This window comes from Clinocottus analis, unplaced genomic scaffold (genome assembly GCF_023055335.1).
Source record: "Clinocottus analis isolate CAN_PGR_092001 unplaced genomic scaffold, fCliAna1.0.p SCAF_15, whole genome shotgun sequence".
NCBI lineage: Eukaryota > Metazoa > Chordata > Actinopteri > Perciformes > Cottidae > Clinocottus > Clinocottus analis.
In genome coordinates, this window is record NW_027175876.1 from 10,767,916 (window position 1) to 10,785,859 (window position 17,944).

The 17,944-nt window shown below is 41.5% G+C and overlaps 1 protein-coding gene across 3 annotated transcripts; it reads right to left on the bottom strand.

Annotated features, from left to right (window-relative positions):
* Positions 1-11: 11 nt before the first annotated feature.
* On the bottom strand, positions 12-17,907 carry reps1 (RALBP1 associated Eps domain containing 1). 3 transcript variants are annotated; one of them, XM_068576982.1, is made up of 19 exons: positions 17,155-17,907; positions 15,416-15,539; positions 13,841-14,070; positions 12,919-13,081; positions 12,001-12,125; positions 9,147-9,309; positions 9,003-9,066; positions 7,978-8,132; positions 7,073-7,194; positions 6,573-6,653; positions 5,405-5,492; positions 5,162-5,266; positions 4,806-4,866; positions 4,450-4,648; positions 4,124-4,324; positions 3,640-3,729; positions 3,206-3,363; positions 2,995-3,100; positions 12-2,909 (listed from the first exon to the last, which is right to left on the bottom strand). In XM_068576982.1, exons 1-19 carry the CDS (start codon positions 17,305-17,307, stop codon positions 2,841-2,843), a joined length of 2,457 nt encoding a protein of 818 aa, XP_068433083.1. In that variant the 5' UTR covers positions 17,308-17,907; the 3' UTR covers positions 12-2,840. The 3 variants fall into 3 exon arrangements, with proteins under 3 accessions (XP_068433083.1, XP_068433082.1, XP_068433085.1); XM_068576981.1 differs by having other exon boundaries at positions 12,919-13,084; XM_068576984.1 differs by lacking the exon at positions 6,573-6,653 and having other exon boundaries at positions 12,919-13,084.
* Between the last annotated feature and the right edge of the window lie 37 nt (positions 17,908-17,944).

Here is a 17,944-nt window from a genome sequence, read left to right on the forward strand (position 1 = left end):
GCAAAGAGAGCCCCGTTTAAAATATTGTGCCGTTTTTATTTTTGTGTAAAAATCACACAGCTGCTAGTTGACTCTGCAGAGATACAGTACATCCATGCAGTTAAACATCTAGGATCCCACAGCCAAGAGAAGAAATTAAATAGAATATTCTTTCGCTGTTAGTCAGCAATTAATGCAAATGTACATATGAGTCCAAAAAGTGTGTATCATATACAATATGCAACAGAGCTGGGAGCATATAGCATTCAAAATCCCATCAAAGACTTTGTGATTGCTCCTGCCTGCCTGGATTGCCTTTTGGGTTTAAGATGAATGGGGAGCTATTGTGCTAGCAAACAAAGGGGTTTAAATGGTATTAGTTCCAGGTGTGGATCAACGCAACACAGGCACACATATACACACACACACCAAGTAAATCATCCTCAACAGCAAAAATTTAAAAAGAAAAAAAAAAAAAGGCGACCCTTGATACAACAAGGAAGAGAGGTCAGTCAGCCGCCGTGGAAACCTGAACGCCAGTCGGGAAGTAAGGCTTTAGTAGTAGACAGATTCTTCACGAACACACAGGAAGCTCTGGGGGACAAAACATACATAAAACTTGAGTGGTTCATTATTATCTTTTTCTTCTTAAAGCTTTTTTTTCTATAAATACATGTGGAAAGACGAGTCCAACGTCGACAGAAAGAAGAAGAGGGGTGTAACAAATACAAATAGAAAAAAGAAAGGCGGGTGGGCGGGGTTAAGTTCAAAGTGCAGTTGGGTCATTCAGGTCTCCCATTGTGCTGACTGGTCTCCCACTGTAGTCCTGTTGAGCTTCATCTACACCCAGCAAGACTCACATCTTGCAGATTTGTGGGGGGGACGTGTCCTGATAAGACACCGGAGGGGGAAATGAATCACAAACATACAATAGATGGTGTTCTGGAAGATCTAAGATACAGAGTACACTGTTCACACAGTTGCTACCATCATAGTACCAACACAGCAGTAGAGTTGGTCCGTCAGGATGTATCGCCCGTGCTTGCATAGTGCCGACTGACCGATTGGACAACATGAATCTTTAAAACAATATCAACTCCATCGGTTTGAATGTGTGCACACGTTTGCTGATCAGAAAAAAATCACAGGAAATCGTCTCCCCGATCAGCAACACAATTCTTCATAAATGACGCCTGCTGCAGTTTAGCAGCTGGAATACCTTCAACCCCTTCAAGTGAATGTTTGTTTAGCTGAATGGTTTCCCAGCCAGGTCAAGGTAAAACAAAAGTCAGGAATTGACCACAGCAACCAAGTATAAGATGTTTCCAAGAAAGACGAGATGTCGATGCACTGTTGAGTTTGAAAATGAATCAAGAGAAACCTGCAGGAAGGGAAAAGAGGTTGCTTTCTTTTTCTCAACGTAGCCAACATGGAGGAGAGCGAGCAGAGCGATTGTTCAGTCATTTGGCATAAAGTTAAACCGTTCAGTCACATCTGACCACTGTTTAACATACAGAAAGAAAATTAAAAAATTAAAAAAGACATTCTTTCACCACATCAGGCCACACATGCGCACACGCACACTTCAAGGGCAGTAACAAGAGAAGTGGGCTGAATTCATATCACAGGATGAGTAAAAAATAAAAATAGCCTTCACCATGATGATTTAGCCGTTTAAGGCCTCACAAAAACACACGCATGAATCCTGTCTCGAAGTAGCCCAGAATGTTAAATGGAGACCAACCACACCAAACCCCAGTCAAAAAAAGTACATTTTACATTTGTCGCTTACTGGCAGACGTAGATTCCCGATGTAAAATGTTTTCACAGCCTCTAGCGTACGTTGTAGCATCTCTATGATCCATTTGTAGATGGTTGAATGTTCAATAGATAGATGATTTTTGGTGATCTTTCAATCAGAAATGCTTTCGGAGTTTTTCACAAAGGCAGTAGAAAAGATAAGATACACCAATAAATGATATTAAATTAAGTGATAATGATCATTTTAAAGAAATAGTTCTACTTTTTGAGAAATACAGGTAAGATTTCTTCTGTAGTCAGTCGAAGAAATTTCAAACAGTTCCAGCAGTTACCTTCTATACTAAAAAAAACGACAGAAAATTGAATTTTAGAGGTGCTGGGAGGTGTAGTTTGAAACTTTGGATAGCGCCAGAATAGCTGTTTTCCAGTCTTCATGCTAAGCTAAGCTGAGCCACACACATGACATCGATATGGATCGTCTCATCAAACTCTAAGAAAGCAAAGTGTATTTCACAAAAGTACTCTACTGCTTCTTTAAATCTGCCTGATTTTAACAGGAGTTTGGTGCTGCAGAGTCTTTACCTCAAGGGAGCAGAAACACATCGGTGCTAGATTCAAGCAAGTCAATAAACTGGAACACAAATACACACAGTCACACGCGCACACACACACGCACACCAAACACACTTCGCCTTTCTTCTTCAGTCATTCAGAGAGTAAAGTATTCGGACACCAGCAGTTTGTCTTCAGACGGCACTCGCAGTTGGAGCGTCTTGTCCGCCTCGCCGAACGGTTTCTCAGTCCGCTGTCGTCCCCACGTTCACCTCTCTTGAGAGAAAATTGAAAAGTGCCAGTTTGTATAGTCCACTCCGCCCACACTCCTCTCTTCCTCCACGTGGTAAGACTGTGCTCTCAGGTCCTTCCGGGTTTTGATTATTTAAGTGTGTGATTGAGCGTAAGAGTTTAAACGGAGCACCCTGCAGCAGGTCGCAGCCTCCGGGGAGAGTCGTGATGGTGGGAGGAGGGAGGGATGGCGGGGGAAGTCACACTGAGGGCCGCAGCCTTGCTTCACTACAGCAGAGTTTTCCTCCTCACGTTGGTTAAAGATGAGAGAAAGGTCTGAGCTGCTCCAGCTGGACTTCTAGGGATATCCTCTCTTCAAGCAGGTCCTGGATAATGACACGTTATCAGTGATCTTTTTGTTTTCGCCAGAGGGGAAAAGAGACAGAAGGGACATTTTTTAATCCTACGTACCTTCAGCTGTTGCTGCAGTTCACTGTTAAGTCGTGCCAACACTGTGTTCGTCTCCTTGTTTCTTCTGATTGACGCTTGTATTGCCTTTTTGTCTTTTCCTACCGACCTGAAAACACACAAACACACATTTTCGTTTTTCTTTATTACTAAATAAATGCAAAAAGTAAATTAAACAACATGCAAAGTCTTGTTAACCAACCAAGTTTTTTACCTGGGGATGGAGGGCTGAGTGGCCAGGACGGCAGCTATGACGTTTGATTTCTGCGGACCGTGTTGCTCGTCCTCCGGTCGAAGCTCGTCTTCAGATTTCAACCTTCGCCGTACAGGCTTTGGAGGAGGCGCTAGCGGACCAGACCCAGAACCTTTGACCTGATGGGGCGGAAAAGTGAGGGAAAATAATCAATTAAGTAATCAAGTAAAAGATCGGCCGCTTATTTTTCAATAAAACTAATAACAGTTAGCTGCAGCCTCTATAACCTTATCACATTAATACAAATGTTACTATTCTGCAAATGTATTCACAATATTAACCGAAGAAAAGACATGCATCTTTCATCTACTTGTATGTATTGTTCAGTTGTGTAGTGAACTGTTGGAGGTATTAGATCATCTATTCAGTATGTTCACATGTTCCTGTTGACTTACAGAGTTGACAGTAGCTGAGGGTCTCTCATCTACTTGTCCGTCGCTCTTCACCGTTCTTAAAGGGCCGGCTCCCTCCGATGACTTCTCAACCTGTCGATACAAAAACACAATGACTAATGTTTTACAATGCACAACAGATTGTGCATTTTTGACATGCATGCATCACATTTGCGCTAACTGTCAAAGTCATTTTTCTTATTGGAAATAAATAGTTATCATCCATGGCTGTTGCTCGAGAATAAACGTAAGAACTAGACGATATTGTTTTGCTAAATAAAAAGTTAAGATAAAGTTATTTTTTTATTAACCAGTTTATTGTTTGCATGATGACTTCTTGTTGTGAAGGCTTTGAACGCTGAATGGCGGAAGGAGAGAAGAATGGTGTTCCTCACAGCATGGTCAAGTAACGAGAGTTAATTGTGAAAGGTTTATAATGAACAGCTACTTGGTGATAGAGACACACAACCTCCAGGCGACAACACACCTGTCCGGGCTCACTGTGTAAATCGACCTCCGGCAGACTAGAAGGCTGTTCAGATGCAGCGAAGGCCTGAAACTGACTGAAGTCAGCGAAGTTGGGCTGCTGGGGAATCTGTTGGGGGGAGGTGGTGGTGGTGGTAAGCGCCGCACCGCCTCCTGGTGCACCTTCAGCCTCCGCACGATGCCCGGTGTGTGGTGCTGATGTCTGGAAGGAGGAGTTGGGTGAAGGTCTTCATATTGTCAAGATTACATTTGATACAGGATTTATGATGAGATGCAGTTGAACCTCAAAAGGTGAATGATCAGAAGGTTTTTTTCTGTCCGTCTTACCTGTGTGGGTAGCGGTCGAGGAGGCACAGCGGGCGGGTAAGCTATCGCAGAGGACTGTGGTTGTCCTGCAACAACTGTGGCAGCGAAGGTGCGGTTCATGTCAAGAGACGAGGAACGAGAGTGAGAAGCGTGGGGGCGGGGTGGAGGTGGAGGAGGAGCTACCACCTTCAGAGGCTCTGGAGACGTTCCTGACTGAGACCTGAAGACAAGAATTTATGTTTCTGGAGTTATGGATTTACATTTACATAAACTTTATCTAAAAAGACGTCCACTGTGATTGTCCAACAGAAGTAAGAAAACATAAACCCCGACAATAAAGAGCAGAAGCAAACTCAAAACACGTGGTAGCCACTGACCTTTGTCTTGTGGTTGGCTCTTGGTCAGATGTGAAGGAGTCTGAACTGCTATAACCATCACCTTCATCGCAAACACACACAAAAAACATCCGATAAACATCTGGATAATCTACTGATTAGTATGCATTTCCAGCTGCCACTAGCATAGCACACTTCAATCTCAGACTGAACGGTCTGTGGTCAAGTTGCATTGTGGGTAATGTAGATGCCAGGTGTGGACAGTGAAGAGGAATGTGTGGAAATTTTGACCTTTTTTTTTTTTTTTTTTACTCTAGTTTGTGCGACTGTCTGTGCTTCGATGGAGTTCTCTTTTGTAAACATGTATTCTCTGGCACAGCAGCCCATCCCTTACTCACCTACAGTGTTGGCAGCTACAAACTTCATGGAGACAGGTAAAGCATCGTCTTCTGCGGACAGTTCCGGAGGTTTAGCCAGCAGTGGACTGGTCGGGTGGTTGTGGTCTGAAGAATTGAGCAATAACAGGGAGGCCAGAGGTGTTGAGTCAAGTGATCAAGGTGACGAGAATAACTTCATAAATGATTCATGAAATTGTAATCCATGCTGTGGAGAGCCAGCCTTGAGGCCAGAGCTTGTCTCACCGCTGCCAGTCCTCTTCAGCTCCATCTCCTGCATGTGGATCTTACTGGGTGTCATCCGGATGGGGACCGGATGGACGATGGCCGTGTCCTGAAGGACAGATATGTGGTGACAGGAGGTGAGGAAGACCAATTTATGAGGTTTCACTGGAGAAACGTTTGACGTCCACAACGCTTTATTATCCGGTTACTTTGTCAGGCTTCACCTTCATCTATCAATCAACTTGGTTTGATACATAGCAGCCTGTCAAATCATAATAATTCAGAATTGCTACAATCACATTATCACATCACATTTTTGGATTGTCTTGAACCATTTTCATAATTTTGAACTGCCATTATTTCACAAGGTCATTGTAACGTTTGAGGTTTAAGAGTTGCTGTCTTTTAACTGCCTAACCAAGTAGCGTTACTCTGTACAAGTACTGAAATACAAATCTGAGGGAGGGGAGGGGTTACAGAAATGTTCAGATTCTGCTCAGGGATTATTTTAGTACCCAAAAGCAATCCAAAGAAAGACGCCTATTCTTGCAATAAGGAAAATTGAGGTTATCAATACTGCACTTCTCACCAGATTAATAGTGCAGAGCTATTTGTGAACAAATTAATGGACAGAAGTAAAAGAGAAAGCCATCACACAATGTTAAGTACTTTACAACATTTTACAGTATATGAAAAGTGTATGTCAAAATCTGTAAAGTGATTGGTGGATGTCACTGTAGAAAAAAAGAGGATGTCCAATAGAGGCTAAGCCAGCCAAATCACAACACATACTGCACTTTGAAAGAACACCATGCACAGAGAAAGAGAGACAGATGGAGAGATGGTTATACTGTCTATATGTTATATACCATATTGGTCTAACACTGATGACCTCACTGTGTGGTGAAGAGTCTAATGTTGGAGCTTATTACACAACCACACAGACCCTCCACTATTCAGGTACTGATGCACACACACTCTTGATTTTATGAGTTGTACATTTTTATTTTTAATCTTGTTGTTACTTTTCCATTGTTACATCGATGCCAATAAAGCATATCATGTTGAATTCAAATTGAGAAGGAGAGAGGGAGAGATAGAGAGAGAGAGAGATACCTCATGGAGATCCAGAGAGGGTTAATGTCTGTGCATTAATGGTGAAAACATGCATACTAAGTGATTGACTTACAGGGTCAGCTGGTGCAATGTTAGAGTCAAATTGGGTCAGAGTTTGTGAGCTGGAGGAGCGCTCGCTAAACGTCTCCCACTGCTGCAGGAGACAGACAGACAGTGAGAAAAAACACGTCAGTCAGCCAGTGCAGTGACATCACACATTTACATCATCAGCCTGAGCCGCTACCGTCATGTGACATCAGCCATCGTCAGACGACGTGGCGATGAGACATCATGGGTGGGCTTTGAAACGAAACAGACTTTCATACAGAACAGCAGGCTAACGCCACAGTCCAGGAAGTGAGAGAAGAGGTGCTGAATTATCAGTAATTATGTTTGATGATGAAGAGGATGAAGTGGCAGTCAAATCATGATGGATGGATGAAGAAAAAGCACCTAATTCAATGCAATTAATTGCGATGAATCAAATGCAAACACAGCAAAAGCAAACAAACATGGAGCATACAGTATGTTTGAAGATACAAGAGGAAAACTTTGTGTGTGTGGGTTGTGAACCTCGTTGCTCTGGTTCATCTCTGGCCAGGCCTGGTTGAGTGAAGGCATGGAGGGGGACTTGCTGGGGGTGACCTCCACCGGGGAGCCCGAGTATCCAACGTCAGCAGTCTGCTCTGGGCCCTCTGAATTCCCAAAAATGGACACAGGTTAGCCAGGTTCCAACCAAAAAAAAACACAACTCAACACAGTTTTCCTCTTTTAAAAATCAGAATTTTAATCCTTGATAAAGAAAGCACACCCTTGCTTCGGGGTGGGGTCGTGGCTAAAGCTTTAAGTGGTCTGTGTTGACTCCTCTACATTCAACACAATACATTTGCTGTAATTGCCTTTACTGGTCAAAACCGACGCTAAAAGTGCATTTCAAATTTCTGTGACAGACAAACTCTCAGAAATATAAACTGAGAATTGCCACTGAAAATTATTCAACTTCATTCTGCGTGTGGTAAAGAGGGAAAAAACACATTAGATAATTGTATTTAAATGCATAGAGTATACCAATATATACATTTTTTTTAAAAACATGCCACTCATGCAATGTGATGCAAAACAACTGTAATTGAAATTATATCTAGAAGTTTTAGAAACAGCATTTTTGGCTTGCACAGAACATGGCAATTTAGTAAAAACACTTATACAAATTCATAGCCAAAAAGATCTACATGGAACTTGACACTCTAAAGGATAAATAACCGTGTGTTATTGTTCGCTTAAACATACACAATTCTCTTAAAATATAGAAAACGATATCAATTGCAAAACATGTCAGTTTTTTTTTGGCAAGTCCAAGTTAATCCATCAATGAACTAACAGGATTTCAGTAGAGCACACTGCAGTGCTGTAACCGTTTTATGAGGCCTGAGGTTGGGAAATTAGGGGAGGGAGCAAAACAGAGACTGACTGTGTACCTGCTGAGTCATCCAGGTCAATCAGCTTTGGCATCAGACTCTCGGGCAGCTTCTCAGGGAGGTCGTAGCCATTCTTCCTGGCCACAACCAAGTGGAAGGCAGCGCAGAACTCGTCCAGGGTCAGAGCTCCGTCTTTATCAAAGTCTGAAAGCTCCCTTTAAAACACACATTAGACATTAGTGAGTCTGCCATCCTTACAAAACACATCACAGCAGTACTAAAGCTGCAGAAGAGTTCTCAAAATGGATCAGTAATCAACTTATTTACTCTTAAGCAGTTACTGTTTCACTGTTATATTCAGACTTCTCATTGAACTGTCTCTGTTTAGTCTTACACACAAACTCAGCATGTCTCCTGATAGCAGTGAGACTGGGGAATCTGTATGTTTCTGTCTGGAAGAACGCGCAGTTCCTTTGTTATCATATGACCATTTCTTGCAAACCACTCAAAAAAAAAAACACTGGGATGATGGGGGGAAAGGTTATGCCGAAGACATGAGGGTTTGTGTTAGTGGGTCGTGATGTGTATTTATTAGGTGATCCTTTGAGAGTCCAGAAGATGAGATTTGACTGTCACGTTGTATTTCTGACTCTGCTCCATCTTCAAAGTATAAATGTTCTTGTTTTAAATGATTTTACTCCGAGGGGTCAAGTGAATTTTTCTAACAATCAGCTTTAAAAAAAAAAAACTCTTCTCAATTTATCATTCAAATAATTCATAGAAAAAAAGGATATAAAAGCCAGAATTAAGCTTTTTACAGATTCACATTTATCAGAAGATTAGGATTTTATTATTATTTTCCTATCAGATTTGAAACGCACTACATTTCACACTTAAATTAAATAATTTAAATAGTAATGCATGGCACTTGTCTAATCCACTATACAATTTAAATCAAATAACTTAACAGGTTTGATGTCATCAATACTGCCGGTACTAGACTAGCTGACCAGTCGTAGCTTTACTGGCGACATCTACATGCGACACTAAATATCAGGACAGACAAACACAGACTGAAGACTCACCAGATATGTGACAGCTCTAAAATCGGTAGCTTTGATTTGGTAAAGAATTCTTTTGCGGCTGAACCTGAAACACAACAAAACAGATGATTAACACATTACACTTGTTGCTTGCTTGCTTGCGTGCGTGCTTGTTTGTTTTCCTACCAGGTATGAAGCCGGTGAGGTCTGGCTGAATGGTTTTGAACTGGTTAATATAATACTGTCTTTGCTCGTCTGTGATCTTCCACGGGTCATCGTAGCCGCTGGACTGTCGCTGGATCTCATTGGTCATTGCTGCCGAGGCCACCGTTCGTATCGTTGTGCTTTCCTGCGGGAAACCACACGGGACATTTACAGAAACATTTAAGAAAGTGAAAGTTTTCTAACTGTAGTGATTAATATATGTTGTAGTTGTCATTTTATTACTACATAATTATTGTTTGTTTAATGAATAATTTATTTTAATGTCTATTGATAGAAACGGACATTGGACTGTTTTCTGCGGTTATCTGACGAGTTGTTATGGTGCCAACACGCGCCAGTGGAGTGTTAATTGTCGTCGCAGCTCTGGAGACGGATGGCTGGCTAGTCAGTGAGGGAGCTTGTCCTTGTCTGTAGCGGCGGGGAGTGAGGAGGGTAAGATGCATTGCTGCTGCTGGCCACTGCTGTTTGGCTCATTTTCTGTAACCAGTGTTGCATTAAAGCTTGCCCAGAGAGCCTGCTGCGTGCCAGCGGTCGCAATGGCAACGGCACAAACAAAAACAACCGGCGCTTTAATCATCCCACAGGGTGATGGTCAGAACAGCCGTTCCACACCCATTTAATTTATGTTTGTTTACTGTATACATCAAAAGAACGCCACGCCAAATAAGTGAGAAACTCCCTGGCAATAAACCTGTCCGATAAAGCACATAATCAAGTAAAGCGGGTTGGAATAAAACCTGTATGTGTTTCTTCAGTGGCTGTTTGTACTGTAGTCAACTTTTTGACCACATTTATTTTTTTTTACTGTATGAACTTATATAAATGGAATACATTCTTATAAAAGTAGCATGAATGCAGCACAGCAAAATTAATGTGGAAAGACAAAGGCCTGTTGTCAGATCCCATCCATCACTGACAATTTGCCAGATTTAATGGAATGATCTATGAAGCTAAAAATCAGCATGTCGTCGGTCTAAAGTCCAGCACTGAGCAGAGAGGCTTCTACAGTTTTTTCACTTTGCCTGAGCAATGTCACACAAGTTGCTTGCGGAGTTTTAGTCTACTAGCTCCGTCAGATAAAGCCCCAATATAAAATGTTGGCTCATGTTTGAGGCACCACTGCGATTAGTGAGATTATGTTCTGTTTGCAATGGCTGACGGACATTTTCCATCTGACGAAAGAGGTTGATGATGTTTGCCCTACTGATAAACACGGCCTGTCACAATATTTCCTGAGTCAGTCCCATGAGATATATATATATATATATATATATATATATATATATATATATATATATATATATATATATATATATAGATAGAGAGATATAGAGAGATATAGAGATAGATATAGATATATAGATATAGATATATAGATATAGATATATATAGATATATAGAGATATATAGAGATATATATATATATATATATATATATTGATGATGTTTAGCATTAACTCCTGCCATAATAATATGTAAGCTAATTTTGTCAGTACAAACCCCATTTCTGCTGTGTGATTAGCTGATGGTGTTGTTTGACAGCACTAAAACTTTATCTGTTGTAATGTTGCACAGTATACCGATACTACAAAAGTACCGCGCTACCCGTACGTTAAAAACCATACGATTTTAGTATTTTAAGTATCGGTACTTTCTCAAAATAGCGCTTCCTTAAAACTGCTCCGCTCTCTCTCTCATGCTGCTTGCAGAGAGTGCATGGAGACTGAGCTCAGGGGGGCGGGGCTTAAGGCTCCGGCAGCAGCAGCGCTCACAGCAGTGACCGGGGGAGACATGGCCGGAGCTCAGGAGCTCTTGCCGACCGTCCTCTGCTTGTAGAAAAAAAAGACGCTCACTGACACCGATAGACCCGTTTGTAAAACGTGTTTTAAAGCAACACAGACAAAGGGAGGTAACACGTCAAACATGGCCAAGCAGCTTTCAAGCAGACAGCCCGAACCTTTTAAAGAGTTTAACGAACGACAGGTAAGCACATGTAATTATACACATGAAAAAACCCGAGCTCACCCATATACAGCCACGAGTAGCATTAGCCTAGTTTGACTACAAGCATTTATGATCATGAGTTCAGAATGCACACAAAAGTGTACCAAATGAAACACAATTGATGCAAAATGGTGACATGCTGGTGGAGCCTGAGGGTGGATCTTGAGCTAATTAGTTCAAGATTATTAATAAGTGCATTTTTCAATAAAGGGGAGAAATTACCCTTTAATTATGTGTCAATCTTTAATGTACCCATATGATAGCTTTAGGTTTTTTTCCACCTCAAACACACATCTGTAAAATTATTATTATTAGTAGTAGTAGTAGTAGTAGTAGTAGTAGTAATATGGAGTATTATTATCTACAATTGCTCATACTTATGGAAATAACTATGTAGTCATCCGGACAATAGACCTACATAGCCGTGTATAATCAATGCTATGATAGCACCATGTAGTTTTCATTAATAACTTGCTGTATGCTAATACTAATATTAATGCCATTTGTCAAGTGTTCAAAAAGCTGGGCAGGAACAAGTATTTGTATATATTAACAATCGTATTTATGGTATCGTATCAAATTCTAGTATCGTATCGGTATCGTGATATTAATGGCAGGCATCGTATCAAAGTCGTAATTTTAGTATTGTGACAACCCTGATTTTTTTTTAATCTTATATTTTTGCGTCAGTTACAGACTTAACAGGTCAGGGTTTACTTGGCAACTGAAGAGTTTAAACTTGAATTGTTTTTGCAACAAGTATGTCTGATCGGCCCTAGTACTGAAGGACAGATGTGTAACACTGCCCTACCTGGACTGACGATGGATGCATTCCTGGGATGGATGGCGGGGTGTCTGCTGTGAAACTGACCCAACTTTCCTGACCTGGAGGCGGGGGCGAGTGGGACGGCCACATTCCCTCACCAGGCACCGGAGCTGAAGGGAGTAAGAGAGGGCAGCAAACATTTACCTCCATGATGCACAAAAGAATATACAGCAAGAGTCATTAGGAAAAGATAACAACTATCGACTTGTACATAAATTGTCACAGCTCCTGAGAAGGTTACTTTCAAACTACTTTTTTTATAATATCTCCATCCCATTTTGTGCTGATGAAAGCATGGCACAGGTCATGTGATGTCTCTTTTGTTCCTCTAATGACTAACTGCCACTCTCAGCAAACACCATTTGTGTACAAGCTGCAAACACCGGGAAGTAACACAAACACAACCAGTATGCGCTGTGCTGACTCTTCCTGAACAGCGCCACAGCTGGCATCACAATTTCTGCCAAATCTAACAAATTATCATTTTTAAGGGATGCACCTTAGGTTTTTTTTATTTTATATACCTATAGTTGTATAACAAATTCCTATCTTTCTTTGAATATGAGCCGATAAGTTAAAAGCAGAAAAAATTCCACACTACATTTGAATCATTCACGTTATGGTGTTGTAGTATAGTATTCCCATGGACTTTAATTTAGGGCTGCAACTAACTAACTATTCTCAGCATTAGAAAATAAATAATGAGCCAAAGGTTACGCCTTCCAATGGCATGATTTCTCTGACCACCAGTTCAAAACCCAAAGATATTTAGTTTAACATGACACTACTGAATAACAGAGAAAGGCAAAAAACATGAGACACTGGACCAACTGACAATAGAGGTATATTTGAATCAATTCATCACCAACTTGTATTCAGCACTAATGGGTCAGTGGATGTTACCTGCTTGTGGGTCTCTGAAATGCGTCCACACAGCTCCAGTTGGAGCCACCACCGCTTGTCTGTCTGCGTTTCCTCCACTGGGCTGCCGCTTGTGTTTCCTCCACGAGGGAGGAGAGGTGGGAGGAGACTGGTCAGGGGAGACCAAAGGGGATGTCGGTTCTTGCTGCTAACACACATAAATACAATCAATCTCATGAAATATGTGTGCAGATAAAGACAACATTTAATAAACTCCTAAACAGCTGCAGATTTAATGAGAATAACCATCTCTAGACATGCAATCTTCGAAGATCTTAATGTGACACACCGTGAGGAAACAAGAGCTCAGTGCAACTGTCTTATCATGGTTTCACATGTTATGAGTATTAACTTTTAGATTACATCTCATATTAATACACGATTTCCATACTGAACATGCCAGCTAATAAATGATGCGTCAAAGCTTTTTTTCTGCTAATCACAGATATGGATGTTCAAGTAGCCAGCAAGCAAACGTTTCACAATAGATGTAAATCGATATGAGGTCTATGTAACTGATAAGCAACACACTGTGGGTTTCAGCAAAGAAAATGTCAGCAGCAGAAAACACTTTTTAAGCATAATTTGAAATAGAAACACTCAAACATGCAGAGGAAAAAACACAGGAAATGCAACAGATTCCAGTGACATATCTCTAGTAACTGCTGTGTTCATCTGCAGGAGGAAATAAAATGTGTGTATGATGTTCCCCAAAATATAGATACAAGTAAAGTCCATTTTCCAATGCAGTTATTGCAGGGAACCAAAGATATGCATGGCTCTACACTTCAACCCTAAGGGATAGGTAATTATAAGAAAAAGGACAAAGACACATGGTTATGGGTACAAAATTATAGTATTTAACTAAGTCTTCCCTCTACACAATAGGAGGAAATTGACTAACCTGTGGTTCTATGCTGGGTGCCAGGGGCTGAATGACCTCATGGGCAGGAAGTGAAGTGGCTGCTGGGGGTCCTTTCTTGTTCTGGAGACCCCTGGCTGGTGGTCTGGGCATTACTGCAGCCGCAGAGGCTGGGTACAACCCCTGACTGTCGGAGTCCTGGTACAGAGCTGCGTGCCTCGCCTCTGCCTCATTCTTCCCCACCACAAACCTGGGCAGCGGCAGGTCTTTAACTGGTGAGACAGCAATCCATACATAGGATTAGAGAAAAGATTAGTTTCAGATAGACTTTCAGGTGCTTTGATGCACTAAGCAGGAGGACTAACTGACTCTGCACTGGACTAAGTTTGCCAGATGTCATCAGTCTTATTATGTCTAGTGGACTCAATTGCGTCTCATGTGCTTCTACTTCAGTTATTGACTCCAGAGATTACCCAGAATGCCTTGAGAAGGAGCATGAACTTTTCTCAATCAGCGATGTGTTGTCAAAGAGTACAAAAGTAAGTATAATAACAACAGTGGGAAACAGGTCCGACTGCTTCCTCAAAATAAAACATGGACTGAGTGCTGCTCTATTGATGCTACTGTTGCTGCACTAGACGGTGTGTTTGTCTCCTCTTCAGAATTGCTTGACGTTAAATGTCAGAACAAAATAGTGACATTAGAAAAAAGTCCTCCCTATTGGGACGCCTTACCAATGAAAACTTGATATTTTTACTGTTTTAGACAAGTGGTGTTGTTATTTTCTGCTTTTAACTTATTATATATGTAGAAAAATTTTCTATTCAATATGGCAGCATGACTTTAGGCTTTAAAATACCACAAAGCAAGTGAACATTTCAAACCAAATTCTGTCCATGACTTTAATTCAGTGGATCTACTTCTGAGACTGCCTTATCTTTAAGAGGGAATGGTTTATTAAGACCAAAAACATCCCCAAATCCAATCGGCATCATGTTGTACATCACGGCCATTTAGCTTTGAGGAAGTGGCCACCCCTGAGTTTTCTTCTATTTATTCAAATTATGAAATAATTTCAACAAGTTCATGTTGCAATATTTCAACAAGTAACTTCCCTCAGGAGGGTGACAGTGACATCTTCCTTTGTGTATTTTTTTAAGAGCTTTCACGCCAAAGACAAACAGAAAAATGTAATTTTGCAGTTAAATCCTTGAGGGCTTTGACTACCGACTATTTAGTACAAAGATAAATAGAAAGCTCCTATTGTCGAGCACCTGACACAAATGTTGGGCTTCTACAAACATTCAAGCAAATGTATTAAATCATTTTCAGATTTTACATATTAGTCCCATCATTTACTATAAGTTAACACTGACCAAATTCTTTAAGACTTTAAATTTGAAGTCTTTAATAGTGCCCTTTGCTTCCTGTCCCATGACCACCACACATTCATTAAGCTACCATTTCTGAAACAAGATTTTGACTGCCTTAGATACACAAAAAGCTTTTGAATCCAGTGTCACTGGTATGTTTTATATAACGGTACCTAGTGTGAATCTGCTCTTGCATGAGAGTGGGTTCTGTAAGATAAACGGTTCAATTCATCGGTGGACTCACCCGAGTTGAGGCTTTCCACCCTCAAGGGCAGACCGGACTGGGCAATGGCAATAAGCTTCAGAGCAATGTAGAACTGGCTACGCCCGAAGTGACCCAGCCGAGTGGCTCCACATAGCTCTGTGATCTAAACCCACACACAAAAGAACAAGGAGGAACAGTTAACAACATTGTATGCATCTGAAACTCTGATATTCACCATTACTGAGAAAGGGGGAGGCCAGACCATAATATTAATAATTTACAGAATGAGTTAAACAAAAAATAAACAACTCAGAGTTTGCTTTAATAATAGGTGAAATGTTTTTTTCTCAGTGGTCAAAAGCAACATTGTAACCACTTGAAATATTATACCAAAATTCGCCACTGACTTACTGAGTAAATGTAATGTAGTTTACCTGCTTTAAGTCACAAAGAAACCGACCCAAGAAACAGTCTCATTTACCCAGCTTATTGGCAGATGATCAGTGGTACTGGCCGCTAATAAGCCTGATTATCACATATTTGGCTGTACTTGACGTCATGCTGAGCAGGCTTTGTCCAGAATATTAGACTGAACCTTCAGACAGACACTACAAAGCGTTTAAAATGTTCACAGAAAGAAACATAGGATATAAGGGTATCTTTTGGGGGAAAGTGTATAATTCAGTGGGGTCACATGATAAATATGTGGGCCCCAGGAACCTGTCGATGATTGACACCCAGGGAGTTAAACCTTGTAACATTAAGATGATTCCTTCAGCGCTGAGAGGCACAACATCGACAGCCCGCCACAGCTGACTGATCCCCTTCTTGCTGACAATGGATGTATTCTGAGTATGTCTGGATACAAAGCAGCCAGTCACTTTTCTCCGCCTGTTACAACATGACACTGTAGCTGTACGTGTCTGATTGGCCACCACAGTGTACATTTTAAAAGTAGATGATTACAACACTGCCCAATTCTTCCACTGCACAGCTCCCCTTGTTGACCTTGAAAAGGATTCTGACTCACAAACTGCAAATATTGGCCTGCTGCGATACTGGAGCCACAAAAAAAAAAGAAAAAGGAGCTGCTGAATTTTGAGATGGCTGCTCATAAACTCGTAGTTAATTTAACAGGCAAAGCAGTGAGGGCGTGGATGGCATCAAGGTTGATGTGACCATAACACTAATTTAATTTGACAAGTAGCAAAAATAGATCTGTGCATAGGCAGGTTGAATGACACCCCATTCCTAAATCAGGATATTCCTGAGACAGATATATTATAAATCACATTGACATGTAGACACTGACATTGAGTCTGTTTTTCCATCATGTCAGTGGCGAGCTAAACAACAGATTAGAATACAGTGAGAAGACAGGAAACAGTGGGTAGTAATCTGAAACAAAAGGGGCTGAGGACATAATTTACAACAACGTGATGTACAATGGGCAATACTTGGAGAGCAGACACACAAGCGTCTGTTTTACGAATGAGATGCAAATTGAAGACCAAACGTTTAGCTTAAGTAAATGATGTGTCTTGGCTGCCCACTCTCTCTGGCTCAGGCTAACATTAGCCAGAAGAAGGTGTGTCTCTTCTGCTGCGCAGCCTTGCTAACCACCACGGCCAAACCCAGAGCTGCACTTGGATGACAGGTCGACTCTAACAGCCGGGCAAGTTTGTCAAATATCCACGACCAGCGACACGTTTTCTGGCCAGCTTCACTGTCTGACGATACCACTTTTTCCAAACTGGCTCTCGCTAACGCTAGCTTACCTGCAGGACAACTTCGCTGGGTAGCTGGGCCGCCCGGAAAAGGTCAAGAACTCTCCCATTGGAAACCACTTTCTTGGTGTTGTCCGTATCGCAGTAGATGAACAAATCCGAGTAATATTTCTGCTCGACATCAGTCAGCGTCAGACTTTCCATTGTAGCACCAATTGACCCCGAAAAACCAGACTACTTGGCTGTTGATTAGCCCAGAGCCAATGGCTAAGGCAGGATCCAAAAAAATGGGCGAGACTTCAGGATCCTAACTTAGCTCGCGTTACTGCACGAGCTAGGTTAGCAGCGACACTGCTTTCAGCGCGCTGTGTCGACTTGTTGTCGCCTGAGTCTACTCTCTGGGAAATAACATAAAAAAAACGCCAATGCTATCTGTTGATAAAGTCAACTGGTCAACAGTTAAATAATCAAACAAGCAACGTTTTCATACAGTTAATTACTTAGTTAACTTGTTGGGCCAAGTAGCCAACAGCTGGCTAGCAGGACAGCGAGCTAGCAGCTACCTTGAATCAAAGTCAGTGGCACCAACGTTAAGCTAACTAGCGAGTCGCAAAGTGCGTCCACCTCCTCAGCCGGGACATCTGCTGCGTTAATCTCCCGTTGGGGCACTTCTTCTCCCGGTAATCCGTTATGGGATGGCTTCTCTGCGTTTCACTGGAAACAAATTCCTCAGCGGGGACGTTAGAAGTAAAGTTTCATGGTCTTTGGGTTCCTTCCTCTTGTAATCTTAGCCGCCATTCCTACCACCAGTGTCAAGCCCGTTAAAGTAACACTTCCGGTT